The sequence below is a fragment of the Cuculus canorus genome, chromosome 6 (genome assembly GCF_017976375.1).
Source record: "Cuculus canorus isolate bCucCan1 chromosome 6, bCucCan1.pri, whole genome shotgun sequence".
NCBI lineage: Eukaryota > Metazoa > Chordata > Aves > Cuculiformes > Cuculidae > Cuculus > Cuculus canorus.
Window position 1 is genome coordinate 29,260,513 of NC_071406.1, and position 15,837 is coordinate 29,276,349.

General features: G+C 37.8%; 1 protein-coding gene across 1 annotated transcript in view; it reads right to left on the bottom strand.

Annotated features, from left to right (window-relative positions):
* BMPR2 (bone morphogenetic protein receptor type 2) overlaps positions 1–15,837 on the bottom strand; it is a 107,850-nt gene that overhangs the window by 9,646 nt on the left and 82,367 nt on the right. Inside the window, exons 4-10 of the mRNA XM_054069872.1 lie at positions 13,103–13,213; positions 12,542–12,633; positions 10,306–10,536; positions 7,084–7,198; positions 5,271–5,431; positions 3,411–3,558; positions 2,280–2,416 (exon numbers count right to left, since the gene is read on the bottom strand). Coding sequence (XP_053925847.1) covers positions 2,280–2,416; positions 3,411–3,558; positions 5,271–5,431; positions 7,084–7,198; positions 10,306–10,536; positions 12,542–12,633; positions 13,103–13,213 — 995 coding nt within the window. The remainder of the gene's footprint in view (positions 1–2,279; positions 2,417–3,410; positions 3,559–5,270; positions 5,432–7,083; positions 7,199–10,305; positions 10,537–12,541; positions 12,634–13,102; positions 13,214–15,837) is intronic.

A 15,837-nucleotide genomic window follows, 5' to 3' on the forward strand; every position in this document is an offset into this window, starting at 1 on the left:
CATGAAAGGAGCACAGTGATGACTGTACTGACAGTTAACAAAACTGAAGTTCTAGAGCTTCGTAACTACCACAGAAATGTGTTTTCTAGTAATTTCGGATTCAAAGACATCTATACTAAACAGCACTATTTAGAAGTTCTAGCACTCATTAAAAAAAACATAGGAGGGACAGGAAATCTGCATTCTTTTATTCTGTTGTCCTTCAGTTCTGACCTTTGAAGTCAAGCTTGGGCTCTGCTTCAGCTTTGGGAAATGAGACAAGAATGCTGCTAACATCCCAGCTCAGCTTATAGGTCTCACATTATTTTAGGCATATCATCTGCTCAGATGGTTGATTTCTACTGTGAAAAAGAATACTGCTAATCAAGGTCTGTATCATAACACATAAGTTCAAGAAACAGTCTCAGATTGCACAGGTAATCATAAATTTAGCTTTCCACAACATATTGAGATCCTTAACTATGTGATCTAAAAAATAAATCATTGCTTTTCATTTGCATTTCTCAAATGAAAATGGCAAATACATTTCTCTAATACATGAGTTTGCATAGAAGTGTTGTAACCCAACATGCCAGCATAGATTTAAACAGACAAAAGTGTTTTATTCCACGCATTAGATATAGGAGGTTAGTACCTGGGTCTAGGGTGAGGTTATCTGGAGCTTAATTTTCTCATTCAGATGTTATCCTAGACTGTTCTAGGTTGTGCAGGTTGTTTAATATCCACAAGAGAACTACAGATTGTTTATTTAGCTTTCTTTTCTCTTAAAGCAAAAGCACAGATACATCCTTAAGAGCCGGACTTGACTTACCATCATTATTACTATAATCATTTTGAATTTTTGGAAAAAAAAAAAATTAGTGACAACACAAACATTGTGTCAGGCAGTTTAAATATGGGGATCTTTACCGGCTCAGTGTTTAATCATGTTGGAGTCTACCAGCTTGTTAGAACATAATTAACATTTAAAACAGTAGTCAGCAAAACAAAACAAACCTTCTTGAACTGTTTTAGTTATAACTGTCTTCAAAAACAGCTGTCAAGCTTGGTTCTTCCAACACTGCAACTTGCCAACATGGCTATAGTTAAAAGAGTCGCTGCTTGATTTCCTATATAATTTGGGTGTGGATTCCCCGCTCTCCCTTGACTGGCTGGCCAAAAGCGTTCAATAAAAGAACTACTCTATAAAGCTCTCAACTCAGTTACAACATGTTTTACGACAGTGTTAATACTGGAGGCTACGCTCCTCTCTGAAAATGGTTTTATGCATCTTCACAAGTACCAGCATAGATTAGACCTCGGGCTCCCCATGATCTACCCAGTGGCTACGTACTTATCAACGAGCAGTCTCTAAAGATTGAAGGGCAGAATTTCAGTAAGGAAATAACTAGAAGCATCTTCTAAAATAAGAGTCAAATATGTCATTTTCATACTCGCAATCTAACTATTTTAGCTTAAATAAGTCACTGTGTATCAGGTAGAACCCAGTAACTGTTTGCATCTCATTTTCCTTGCAATAAAAGGCAAACAACCCCTGCTAAGCTGAGGGGATTCACATTACTTCACCTTTGCTGCAGATGAAAGCAAGCGCACAGACTCTTACCAGAGTTCAGCTGTCTTGCTGTAACTTGTTGGCCTGCAGCAGCAAGCAAGACTTTAAGCCACAGCCATACTAATTCAAAACAACAAACAACAGTACTACGTTTATAGTCTTGAAAAAAAAAATTGCAGATCAAATCAAGCCATATAAAATTTCTAATGCAGATATAATGAAACGATTGCTATAAGCTGTATCCTCTGCAAATTCTGAGAACTATATTACCTCGTAAGAAGTTTATAATAAAGTTTATAGACTTTAGTTTTGGAAGAGAATATTCACATTTTTTGCCAACTATTTTAGGGTGTTACTAGTTCATAAGATGTCAAAAAGCAGAAAATGCTCTATGTTTCTCATCAAACATACAGAGAACATGTGGGCACTTCATACCTAATACTACAGCTATTGTCTAACAACTAATATACCAAGTTATCTTCTGTGTATCGCACTTCAGCATCCAATAATAATGATTGTATTTTCCTTAAAAGGAATCTAGCTTTCATGTCAATAGCTTTTTAGGAACTGAATTCAATATTTACCAGTTCTGACAGAAGCAGCTCCCACTCCTTAAATGATAACAATATTGTTTTTAAAAAAGAACATATTAAAAAATTGCTTTTAAGTAGTTATTAGATCCCATAGTTGGTGAAATGATAATTTCTTTGACAATATTCTATCTTACCAGGCTGTTCTCCTTCCACGCTTCTGGGAATTTTGGTCTTTGCTTCTCTCTAGACACCAAGACTTGCATATCTTCAAAAGTGGGATGGTTTCCGACTTCTGTCTGGAAAGCCATCTGGTACTCTGGCACAGATTCCCCTGTTAGCAACAGAAAGAAAGAAAGAGATAAAAAATAATCACTGATTAAAAGACAGAACAAGGTCTTTCAGGTGATGAAAGGTACTATCAAAGTTGTTGTCTACTGAGAGGTACTCCACCTTCCCCCAAAGCCTAGCTTCATAGAAAAAAAGTTGAATTAAGAGCAGATGAATTCAGCATTGTTCAGCAGCTTCTCAAAGGATACCATCTTCAGACTTTCCTGGTTGAGTGGCATGTTCAGAATGTCTTAGAGCCTGAGGATGACACCTAATTTCTGTGAAACGTCACTGACTGAATATATTTGTGTACTTCCATTTGGGTGGAAGCCCAGCGAGATTACAGGTCTCTGCATATAAAGTGCAGCTGTTTGACTACAGAGAGAATGCTGCATGCCAGATTAACTCTATATGCTCTGTCGTAGGAAGAAGACAGTGGATATGACACAATCTCACAATCATTGTGCTAAATTTTAAAAAGTCTACTTCCTCTTATTTTCAATGTCACTATTCATAAGTAAAAGTATGACTGACAAAAGGCTACATTAAATCACAGCACTTTCCTGTTCATTCTTTCATGAGGAAAGCCTGAAAGACACCTCAGGCACTTTTATCAGTTCTAAGAACTGAAAGTACCGTCTTTGCCATCAGCCCAACTCTCAATTGTTGTAAACTCTGGACAATAATAATAAAAATAATTTAAAAAATTAATAAAAAAATAAACAAACAACAACAATAATAATAATGCTAAAAATGCACTTTCCATGAGTTCTGCAAACCACCTGAATAGGTAATTTAAAGTCTTTCAGCACGAACCGTGCTACACACTACCAGTACTGACAACAATCGTGTTGAACGCTAGATGGCACCGACTTAATGGCAAAAACAACTCTGAAAATTATTTCCCTTCTTCACTTTAAAAAGCTATGACCAGGGAGTAGCTATGGTTGCTGGTACCACTTCCTACTACTACTGTTTTTTCCAGTTCTTTTATTTACCTGGAAAGAGGTCTGTACATCTCATAAATATCTCCCAGTAGATAAGGCCAAGTGCATACATATCTACTTGTTTCAAAGCAGATTCACAGTCCCTCAAGTTCACTGCTCCTTCAAGCACTTCTGGGGCCATATAGCGGATCGTACCAACCTAGAAAAGCATAAAAGTCAAGCTTCAGAACAGGAAGTAATTTCCAAATAAGACTTTTTTTTTTAATACCCTACTCTGTTTGATATTTTTTACATTTAAGGAAAATGCAGTTCTCTTCTAATCAATGTCCTCAGCTTCGAAACACAGCTTAGGAGCTCATAATAAATCCCTTCCCCTTACTCTGTCACTTTTTTGTATGTACTAAATCAAAGTAATTTTGTCCCTTATTCAGTGTTCTCATATGCAATATGATGTTAACAGAAGTGTTACTTATGGAAGAGGATGCTGCTAAACAAGGAACTCATTCTCTGTTCCTGGACTGTCAGCAAGACTCTCCCTCACATCTTGCATGGCCAACGGTTACTAACAGCTTTGGAAGATATCCATTCATTTCCACTAGGAAATATGCTAGGTTAGAGCAATCACTCATTGGTACATGTAGGACAGCATTTTGTCACGGGACTGTTCCATATCCCTGCATTTTAAACAGTGCTTTCCCCGTTTCTTTGTTCAAAAAGGGGAGCTCTAAAAAGAGGACCTGTGCAATAGGTATTATTAATGGAGCACTTGCTTTCAAAGGGAAGGTGATGAGCGCTGCCAAACACATTCTTTGAATGAAATGTAAAGGTTTTCTGTAAAAGCACAAAGCCAACAAATATCCCGAACCACTGGGGACTTTTACTCTTTGTTTTAAATAGTCTCACTGTACTTCAGTAGCCTATATTCAGGTGTCAATGCATTCATGCTTCTACAAAACAACAACAAAAAGCCCAAAAACCAACAAAAAATCACAGCATCATAAAAAAGAAAGCTTAAGAAACTGGTTTCTTCTTCCCAGCATCCATTCTAACCCACTCCTAGCAGATGTTTTCCCAATCTGTTCCTTAAATTCATAAAATGATACCAAATCCATATAGCCTTCCTCAGCAGTCCATTCCAGACCTTGGCTGCCTTCTACAGATTAGAAAGATTTCTTCCTAACTAACCTAAATTTTCTCTCCTGCAACATAATCCCACTACCTCTTGTTCTATCCACACTGAATACAGTTTATTCCTTTCTCTTTGTAGCAGCTGTTTACATACTTGAAGACCTGTCTCAGTCTTTACTTCCCTAAACAACCCTCACTGTTCAATCTTTCCCATAAAGTACTCTTTGAAGCATCCCCTGTTAACTTTGTCCCTGTTCTTTCTCAGCTGGTCCATGTCTTTCTACCTGCACCTACTCTCTCTCAGACAAATCCATTTAAAGACCAGGAAACTTCAGATGATGCACAGGGATGGTGGTAGGATGTAGAATGCAGTATGTCACCATTCTAGAAAAATTAATACCAAAGCCACCAAAGAATGTTTGGTCTTCAGTGAATGTTTGCAGCAGAAGACTGAATGGACCTATACCGCATCATGACAAACAACACAGCAACCAAAACTACCTTGTGTCTTCTCACATCTCACAGAGAAAGCTTCAGTCTCTGAGGCTGATAGTCTATCACCTTTCAAAATACCAGGTTCGTTTTTGAGTGTTTTGAGAATAAAAGCAGTTTCTTTCTATCAAGGTTTCAGCCATTTCTCACCCATATTGTAGCAATTCCCCCTCACAGGAATTGTACCACCTTAAAATTCTCCTTGTAAAAACAGAAACAACTATTTCTCAGCGTTACTTTCATACCAATTTGTCTTCCTTGATACACTGGTTTATCTTCACTTATACTTACCTCACTAATGGCTGCATTATCTTCCTCACCTGGGCGTACCAATCTGTTTCCAGTTAACTTCATGGAGAGTCCAAAATCGCTAATTACACATGTTCCATCATTCTTTACCAGAACATTGCGGCTGTTCAAGTCACGATGGGATATTGCAGGTTTGTAATGGTCTGTTTGGACATATGGAAGAGCTTGTTATTATTTGAGCAGTTCTACTGTTTGACAAAATGAAGAACCTTGTTATGTCTGCTCAGCTATTATAAACAGAAAATCAACTTTTCTTTTAGAAAGCTAATGTTTTTGCTTCTTAAAATGAGCTATCTATAGAAAACTGACTGAAATTCAGAGTTTCATTCTATCTATACAATGTATTAGGCTACTGCTATATACAGTTTCCGTGTTTGCCAATAAGCTTCTTTCCAAGGGATATTTCAGCATGATTTTGGCAGGGGAGACAGTGTGTATTTAAGCACAGATCTGCTGCCACAGCCCTGACAGCCATTCCAAATGCTCTCTCTCATATCCACACTCCTGTGTCAAATATGGTACCAACAATTTACATTATGATTAGAATTGGCGCCTATTCAGAAGATACGTAGACAACATTATTCCAGAGACTCTGAACACATTCGTCTTGCAAAGGATCTGATCTTTTCCAAAGAATAACCTCAGATGTTCCTAATTTATATGCAATTTATTTTGTTAGTAAAGCAGCCAGCACCGTAGAACCAATTCTACTGTGGAATTTATTCTACTCCATGAGTTCCTTCCTAGCATTCACAGACCAGCCCACAGCTGTCTCTTCTTCAGGATGGAAGGTTTACACCTTTTCTGGCTGCTAATGGACACACCTGTCTGCACATTTCAAAATAATGAAGTTAAGATGATAGCTGCAGTTTCAGTGACACATACGTATACTGATTTAGGTATTTCCAGCCTTGCAATTTTAACAGCATCTTCAGTTGTTATCCTTCGCTAGAGCTGATGTTTAACATTTCAGCTATATGGTTTGGAATTTTAATTCAAACATTAGCACTTTAATGTAAAATTAAAGTTTAATGTAAAATTAAATTACTTTAATGTAAAATTAAAGTTACCACACTTTTATTTACTGCCAAAAAGCTAACACTTCAGTGCCATGCCATATTCTGCAGCCTGATACATCACATATCTCAGAATATCTGCTTTATAATAATGATACTTCAGCTGCTGAAATGCTGGCTGAAGCATGCAAGCAGAGATACAAAAATAAAAATCAACATATTTTCACATCCGATGCTCTAATAGAACACTGTAAGTCCACCAGTATCCTTTGTACACAGCGAAGACCAGGCCCACATCCCTAGACAAAAATCAAGAGATATGATAAATAAAACTACAGTGGGGTTAGAAGATTTAATTATTTGTCTTTGTGTATACAGTTCACACACAAACTAAAAACTGCTTTGGTGATTTGTGTCTGAACTGCAAAAACAAACAGAACACCCCATCTGTTTGCTTTCTGTTAGACAGACATCCAGTGCTTCAGGTCTTCGTTAATCTGTTGCCATGACACAGCAGCAGTGCACAACTCTGCCTCCTCCTCTCGCTTTTCTCTCAGCCTCTGCTGGCTTTTACTCTGCGTTTTCATACAAGCATCGCAGATGCAGCCCATAAGGTGAGACCATTCAGAAGGACTGAACATATCAGAAGTTCCAAGTAATCTCCATTTGCATTCATCATTTCCTACTCACCATACTGTTGCATGGAAAACAGAAAGGCAGGAATCTACTACCTGAGAGCTGACTATCTTGAACATCTCAGCAGCCTTTCCTGGCCTTACCTCCTCGAGGTAGCTCCGTGTGCAGGTACGCCAAGCCCCTAGTTATAGAGTGTGCCAAACGACAGGAGCTCACCCAGTCACTTGTGTGGAGACTCAAATATTTGCACAAAGAACCCTAAAAAAAAATAAAAATACATAAATACTGGATTAAAACCACTGTCCAGTTGAAAAACTCAAAATCTTTAGGAGAGTCAGTTTTATCCATTGCTCCTCAAGGGCGTAATCCTGCAAGTGCTTCTGTGTTTACTCACATGTTCTAAAACACAAGACTGGACCAAAGTTTCATTAATATCCACTGCTGCCTTTTGGTTTATATAAAAGCAGCAGAACAGAAAATTTATGACAAGATAAGCGGGACTGCCTCTAGGAATAAAGATATTAATTATAAAACAAAAACATAGCATGTACTTGATTTATTCTTCTGAAGAAGTTTTGCTGGACAACAAAATACAAAAGGTAACTGCAGACAAAATAGCGTGCGTTACTAAATAGTGCGGTCTGGGAACCACTACCACTTGAAGAAGAATACTCAGCACCTCTCGCTGGTATGTCCTCTGCTATAATCTATTTATATACCAAAACTAAAAAAACCCAAAGGCAATTCAGAACAGGAGCAAGTCCACACACACTGAAGAAACAGGAAAAAAAGAACATCACATTCCCCTTTTCTAGAAAGAGAAGTTAAATGTGAAAAATGGGGAATTTTTAGTAATTTGTGTTGGAATATCCAAGAAAATGAGAAGGCTGCCAATTATAATACTGAGATATTCTAGAAACTGAGACTACTCTCCGAAACGAGTCAGATCCAGCAAACTAAGACACTATGAGCAGTTTTTATGCACGCAGTCCCCAATGACAATATGCTCAGTTTAAACAAACTAAATCCACATGCCTGAAGAACAGGTCGTCCATCTGTCTCTGCATACATATTAAAATATAATGTTTATTTATGACTACAAACTATCCTGGTTTTGCCTACTTATATCCGTCACCTTATAGATGCACCAATGTGTAACATCTTTCCTTGCAAATCAGTTATGTAACATTTGGTTGGAAAAACTCTGGTGTGAGCCATCTGAGTCCATTCAGAGTGGACACGCAGGTATGTAACATACGCACAGTTCAGACAGAAGCACATAGATATGATAATTTAAAATGATTGAAGCATTAGACATTTTTTTAATCCAATGCTAAAACTAAACCCAAATTCTTGACACTTCTCATGAGAATTACGGAAGTCTTTCCAGATTTAGCCTGTGCAGAACACTGAACCCGTGAACAGATAAGCTCCTCAGTGAAAACACAGACCAAATTTCACTCATTCAGGTTTACCTAAGAATTTTTTTTCACTGTTATATGAACTTCAAATAGATTTTGCTAATTAAAAAAAAAGTCTGAGGATCCACCTAGAAACGAGTTAAAAATTCTTCTTATAGTTTAAAGCTTTTCAAGAAATGCAAACGCTCTTATTAGCCTTCACTGCCAGAAACTTGGGTGCAGTAATGGATTTTCCTGGCTTAGCGGGCTGAGATACCAGCCTGTCCAGTCCTGTGGTCATGGTGTGACTGGGAATTCTTCACTGTATTAAAAGTCATAATCACTTTATAAAACTAGTGTTTTTCTTCCAACAATCATAAGATTCTACTAGGCATTGACAACACTTCCTCTGTTGTTGTAAAAAGACACAAATGTCTGACTACTGGGGGGACAATCCTGTGGCTGTTCCTACTATGTCATCCCTTGCAACTTATTCACTGCTTACTCACCTGCCACACCTTAGAGTACCATCAGAACAGTATGACTGATAAATACGTTTATTTCTCCTTTCATTATTTGCTCACCTACTTTCTTTGGTCTGCAGGCATGTTTGGATAATAACACAACTTGGGTCAAACCCATCTGTCTTACTGAGGCAACACCAGGAACAGTTTTTTGTGTGAACATGTACTGGTCCATATGTTCCCATTTCCAAGAAGGAAAGTACTTCGAGGGAGAATGATGTTTTAAATGGGAAGTATTTCATGTGCACATCTTGTTTGGCTTATTCCTTATTGAAATAAGATTGAAGGCTCCGGTTTGCACGCTGCAATTCCCTTTTAGCAGGGCTGCCACAGCAGGGTTCCTTCTCTGCTGTGAGCTCCACACACAGCAGAACATCTGCTCATTGAATTAAGCATCACACTGGGTATTTAATACACTTGCTGTGCACTTTTTCCAATGAGTTCCAAACCACCAGTGGACTGATTTTAGACTAATCTTGCTGTTCTTAATACCATATTGAGAATCTGACAATATGATGTCATAAGCCTCATCTGTGCATTTAATCAGATCATTAACAGATCCTGTTTATATAAGCAACAAGACACAATTTCCACTCAAATTACATTTCAGCAGAAAATCCTTTCATTCAAGAAAACAGCAAAACCAGATCACCTGTTAAGACAGTTATGCTATGCCCTCCCGGGAGCAGAATACTTGCTTGATTTCACTTAACTCAATTAGTAGAAAATAAGCTTACTCTGCCAGAGCAGGCCAGAGCTGATGTGCTTTGCCACTCTCCATCTGGTACGGGCATGACTGAAGCTTTTTCTATGCTTGTTTCTAGTCTCTGCAATCTTTTCTCAGTTGCCCATCTCTTATATGGCTGGATGAGGCCTTCGGCAGCCTGATCTAGTGGGAGGTGTCCCTGCCCATGGCAGCGGGGTTGGAACTGGATGATCTTTAGGGTCTCTTCCAACCCAAACGATTCTGTGATTCTATAAGCTGCCATGATCACGTGTATCTTAAATGAAACTTTACAGTGAGATCACTGTTTCTGTATTTGTGAAGTGCTATGTTCCCTTACATCTGCATACATACGTAGATATTTCTATGCACATACGCATTTAACTTCCAACACAAGCATATAGGTAAAGCCCAAAGCACCCTAAGACAGGCCAGCATTACTGCTATTTATTTCTGTTCTGGGTTTTTTTTTTTGCTACTTGAATAACCAGCTTTTGCCCTACTGTCCCCATAACAAAACAGGCTTCAGCCATCACCTTTACACACTGAAGGGAATCAGAGTAAGGTTCATTAAAATTGTAATTTATATGGATTATTTTTACATTACTGTGCAAGAGGAAGCAATGAAAACCAATGGCAAATACAATGGTACATTCTCTTTATGTGGCTATTCTTAGGAATCTAAACCAATCCAATTGATTTCTTTGAAGCACTTACATTGGGGTAATATTCCATGACCAATAAATACTCCATACGGCCATCTGCAGTGAATCTCTCGTCCCCTACAATGAAGCGGGCGATGTTGTCATGTTCCATCAGCGGAATCCTGTAAATGTTTCTCTCATTGACAAAGTTCTGACGATTAGCAAAAGAAAATACTTTCACAGCAACTGGACGTTCATCTAGGGAGCCTTTATACACTGCTCCATATCGTCCCCGGCCAATCAACTGCAAAAAAATGTATATAATCAATGCACTAAATAATAAATGAAGACAAAATCCAAATATCCGCTTTAAATTATTTACTGACTTAAAGTATAAAAATAGTGAACACAGTGGTATTTTGTGTTGAAAACTAAAATTAGAATGCTGTCATAAAAGCTATTTTGGAGCTGGAAACCTCAGCATAGGCCAGCTTACATCTTACTAAATAGATATAGGCTAAATACCTAGTAAATATATCATAAATAATCTATTCAGCCATTTTATATAGAGAATCAATAAAATCCATGTGCTTTGTGCTGCTAATCCTCTTATTAAACTTTTGCCTACTAAACATTTATAGCTTTTATGTGATCAATTTTAATTAACTCCAGAAATCGCAGGCATTAAGATAAACATTTTAGATTTAAGATAGCATTATAAGCTGTACCTTTTAGATTAGTAAGAACAATATATGCATTTGTAGTGCAAAATAGATACCAAAAGAGGTAAACAGGTTTTAACAGAAAGGAACAATTAAGTCCTATGAATCTTTATTCTACCCCGACTAGGTTAGATAGGAAAGGCCATTCTGTGAAGACTATCTCCATGGCAACTGAAGAAAGATGCAATCTCTACTCTAAACCAAAACACAGGACCACCTTCAGGAAGAGTTCTAGTTTCTAAAGCTCAAAAAAATCTAACTACGTAAGAATTTAAGCATCTATTTAATTCAAATAATTTTCGAGAAGACCTAGACATAAAAGAGTTAAGGACTTCACAGACCTTTTTACTTTTTTTTTTTTTTCACCTTTTCACAGACCTTTTTACTTTTTAAATACTTAAAAATGTAGGAAGAGTGGATAACTAAATAGAAGAGCTCACACAAGCAATGCTTCTAATGATTATAAAACTGTCCAACGGGAAAGTTTTCAGCAATGAAGAATCATTTACAGACAGATTTTCCATTTCTCAGTCCTTCCATGTCAGCGGATTGCAAAGCAGCATTAAGTCACTTCAAAGTACAAACCAGAATGTATTTGACCCACAGGGACAACACCCTGTGACTGGGGGTGAAGAGTCGGCTCCTCAGGGTTTAATAAAGAAGACAGGAGACTCTAGCAGATCTATGAACCAAGTCCCTGCTTTTTCCAAGCCTGCCTGTCAGTAAGAATAATTCCATCCAGGGCTTTGCACACTTCTACAATACACATCCTTATACTCTTGTAAACACTGCCTCAAGTACTTTTTTGCTGGCAGAAGGCAGCCAAGCTTCTTTGCTGGTTAGCCTGTTGTCCCCATTTGCCCAGCTCACGCTGCAGGGGGTACTACATGCCAGCAGCCTGCATCGCTAGGTGTGATTTCTAACAGGCAAAAAGGAGAACCATACCACTCTGAATCCCTCTACGTCATTCTACCGATTTATTTCTGCCTAAAAGCTTTTAAAAATTCTGTAAGTTCTATCAAGCATATCAATTGAAAGCATAACATTTTGCAGTTTTCTGATGATACATCTAATACCAAGCTGAGTAGAAAGTTCTGTTTGGCCTGTAGTTGCCATGGAAATAGAGAGTACCCCACTGTGAAGAATGACTATACATAAATGCATCACTACTGAAATATACTGCCCTATCTGCTGTAAATTCCATATTCCAATAGAGTTATTAAAGCATTTCAAATGACTACGGTAGGATACCGTACTTAAAGCAATCAGTGTCAGGCAAAGAGCATTACATCTTTCCATGTAATGCTGAAATACAACACATTCTCATTTCCCCCATTACCTCCCAGTGTTTAGTATTTTCTTCTCAAGATAGAACATGTACTTGCTAATACCAACAACATTACTAACAAAATAGGCAAAATGTAACCCCAGTAACCTTTCTTTCCTTTTTGTTTCTTCTTTAAATTGTGATTTACAACCTTACAGGATACCTTACTGATACCTTATTTCTGTAACTATACCTGGGAGATGAAGTGACTACAAGCGATACATTGAATAAAAATGAAGATGAAGAAACCCAGTTATTACCTCCAACAACTTCAGATTATCCAGATCCAAAGAGGGCTCTGATGCCGCTGCCTCCATCATATTCATACTGTGCAAACCTTGTTTACGGTCTCCTGTGGAAGGGGGTGGGGAGGGAATCAGACAGTTTCCTTTGATTTGCTATGCTATAAGTGAAAACAATACAACTTACCTGGGACTTGGCAGAAACACTTATTGTAGGCAAGGATATAAATAAAAAGGAATCCTGTAAAATCTTCTGGGAGTCAGAAAAATCAGCAGTGAAACTTAAGGCTATCTTCTATACAACTATTTCGATAATTAAAGGTCACTGGCAATTACTATACAGCATGTTCACAACACCATATAAGCGTGTTGAGCAGAGGATTTGTTGAAGAAAAATGGGTCCCACAATGCCAGCTTCTGGACAGTTATGAAAAGGATATCACCATAAAGTGCCAGAGAGGAGAAAGGGGAGCATTATGTACAAACATATAATAGGGCCTGGGGAGAACAGAAGACGTAAGTATAACTTTGAGAAATAATCAAAAGTACAATCAAAGAAAAAAGATCATCAAACCCTACCTGCAAGCATCCTGTATCCAAAGAACAGAGCAGCAATCAAAACAGCCAGTACAGACACAGATGCAAGGGCAATAACTATAGTCTCATCTCGATGAAAAGAATGAGAAGAATCTGAAAGAGAACAAGATGAAGACTCTTTAATTGTAAATTTGAAAGCATCAACACTATGAACCGTGTAACTGTTATTACAAGGGGAAAAAAGCAAACTGTACTCCGTATTGCAAGACATTGCACTGAACTCTCAAAACATAGGGATGGTAAAATTGCTGATCGGCTCAAACACAGCTGAGTGCACACTCACTGGCAGCTTTTCCCCAGTCTTCCCTTCCCACCACAGAGAGAGGCATCAACAATGGGAAGTGAATCTTCCTTTTAGCAGGCAAAGTTGAGCTCAGCCATGCAAGGCCAAGCTGATGCATGCAGTCCTGCTCTGCTGTCTGTGCCTTAATCCGGTTTCCTGGTATGAATCAGGTTTGCAATCTTTCCAAGTTTTTTATTATTTTAACCAGAATGGAAATCTCAAAGAAGTTTGCTAATAATGCTGCAAATATAATGAATAATGAACATTTTGTATTCAAATATCTACAACATAAATTTGATACAAGTCCGTTTGTGCAAATATTTCAAAACACTCCGGGGTTTTGATTTGTTTTGTCTCAGCGCTCAGATAATTTTTAACATAATTCTCACTCCTTCATTCACAAAAAGACAGAGACATCTCCACAGACTGCAGTCAAGTATCAAGAAACGAGAAACAACAATAAAACAATAGAAAACCTTAAATAACTAGTCTTATTGAGCCTTTTTTAAAACAACATTTGAGTTTCATAAAAATGTAATTATTGTAAGCATCTTGCTTTTTCTTCCACATGCACACCCCCATGGGAAATCTGTCAGTGTTTTGAATATTCTTAATGCTTCTCCATGCCAGACCCCAGGCTGCTTCTTACAAGCATATAAAGATTCAGCCACTTTAATATAAAAATGTATTACTGCAGATACTCCTCTAATGTCAGAATCACTGGAATGTGGCATTACAAGACCTCATTTGCTTTGGCTTCAAAACCAAGTTTGGGAACTATGTTTAAACTTGTCTTATATATTGCTAAAAGTACTCCTTAAAAGACTGTAATGAGACCTAACTATGCTAAAACCACAAAACGTAAAATGCGCACAAGGCTTAAACATCAGGTAAATGTTTAGATGAGACTGAAATACAATTTCTCCCGGTCTGCACTAGCTGAATAAACTGTCAAATTCACTTTGCTTGAACTGCATTTAAAAGAAATTAAACATGATTCACTTACTCCAATTCCCAGTGCGGACAGACACAGGAGAAGAAGATAAGAAGAGAAAGCAAATTTAAAAGACAACGGCTTCCATTTTTACATAACCACAATGGTAAGAGGAAATAATAAAAAGCTCGTAAAACGCAATACTAGGGAGAGTTTCAGCTATGACAGAGGTATGTGAAAAATTGACCAAAAATAACATGCAGCTCATATCTGATAAACCCTTTAAATAAGAGGGAGTTTGTGATAATCACAACACCATCAACTCTACATCTGTTCAAAAGAAATATCATCACTATGGATTTTGGTAAAATAAGTTTCACTAAGAAAACAAGCTTTTGCCACAGAGCACTGTGCTGTGGAATGAGAGTTGTGACTTCCATTGGGAGGAGATCAGGAGATACACATTATAATTCTTATCTAGATTATGAATTCAAAACATATACATACATACATATATATTAAACCCCACAACATCATAAAGGAAACTTACATCATACAAAGCGATATAAAACATTACACAAGTGTAAGAAGCTGAATAATCACTGGCAGGTAAATAATAATTTTGACTTTCATATTTTTATTAATGAAATTTACATTTTATTGGCTTATCTTTTAAAATATATATTAAATGTGGTGGAGTTTGCATCAGTTCAAGATAGTGTCTAATATGTGCTACGAAAGGTTTTGTGCGGCTGAGCTTTTTGCTACAACCCCACCTGTATTCTCTCAGACCACACAACTCAATGCAGCCATTTACAACCTCCCCATTGCCAAATATACAGTAATTGTTTCCACCACTGTTTGCCAAATGCCATCTAATACCTCAGGTTGATTGCTCTGCCCTAGTTCTTCTTACAAGCAAAGGGTTAACCACATGCCTCCACCATGAGGGTCCTCTTCTTCCCTGGAACTGGATTTTGCTGTGCCTCCCCTCCTGGGCATTCCGAGCAAGGGTTATTGAACAGCTCTGGCTGCACTGGCACACTCCCTCTTTTTCCCATTAGAAGCTAGTGAATGGTGGCATTATGCAGCTGGAGAGCTACTAGAAAATCCACAAATAACAACGTTTTGTGCCGATCTGCAGTAAAAAAACATGCAACGAAAAAGAATCATTGCTTTGCTTTCCCAGTCCTTCATGGACCATCTGCTCCGGGGGCTTTCTCTCTTTGGTGGGCATCCCTGCGGCCGCCAGGGAACCTCAAAGAACATCCCCAGCCTTCAACAGGACAAAATGTTTGAACTTTTTTTAAGCAGAGCTGTTTCTTAATAACTCCTATATTGGCTTATCTTGAACCAATTTTTAAATTCTCATAAGCATTTTAAAATAACGTTGTCAACATTCCAACAGCCAAGTCAGTCCAAGACAGTGTGAGTCACTACTGTCAGGTTGTTGAACAACATTTATAAATTTAACAACTACAAATTTCGTAGTAAGGGTAA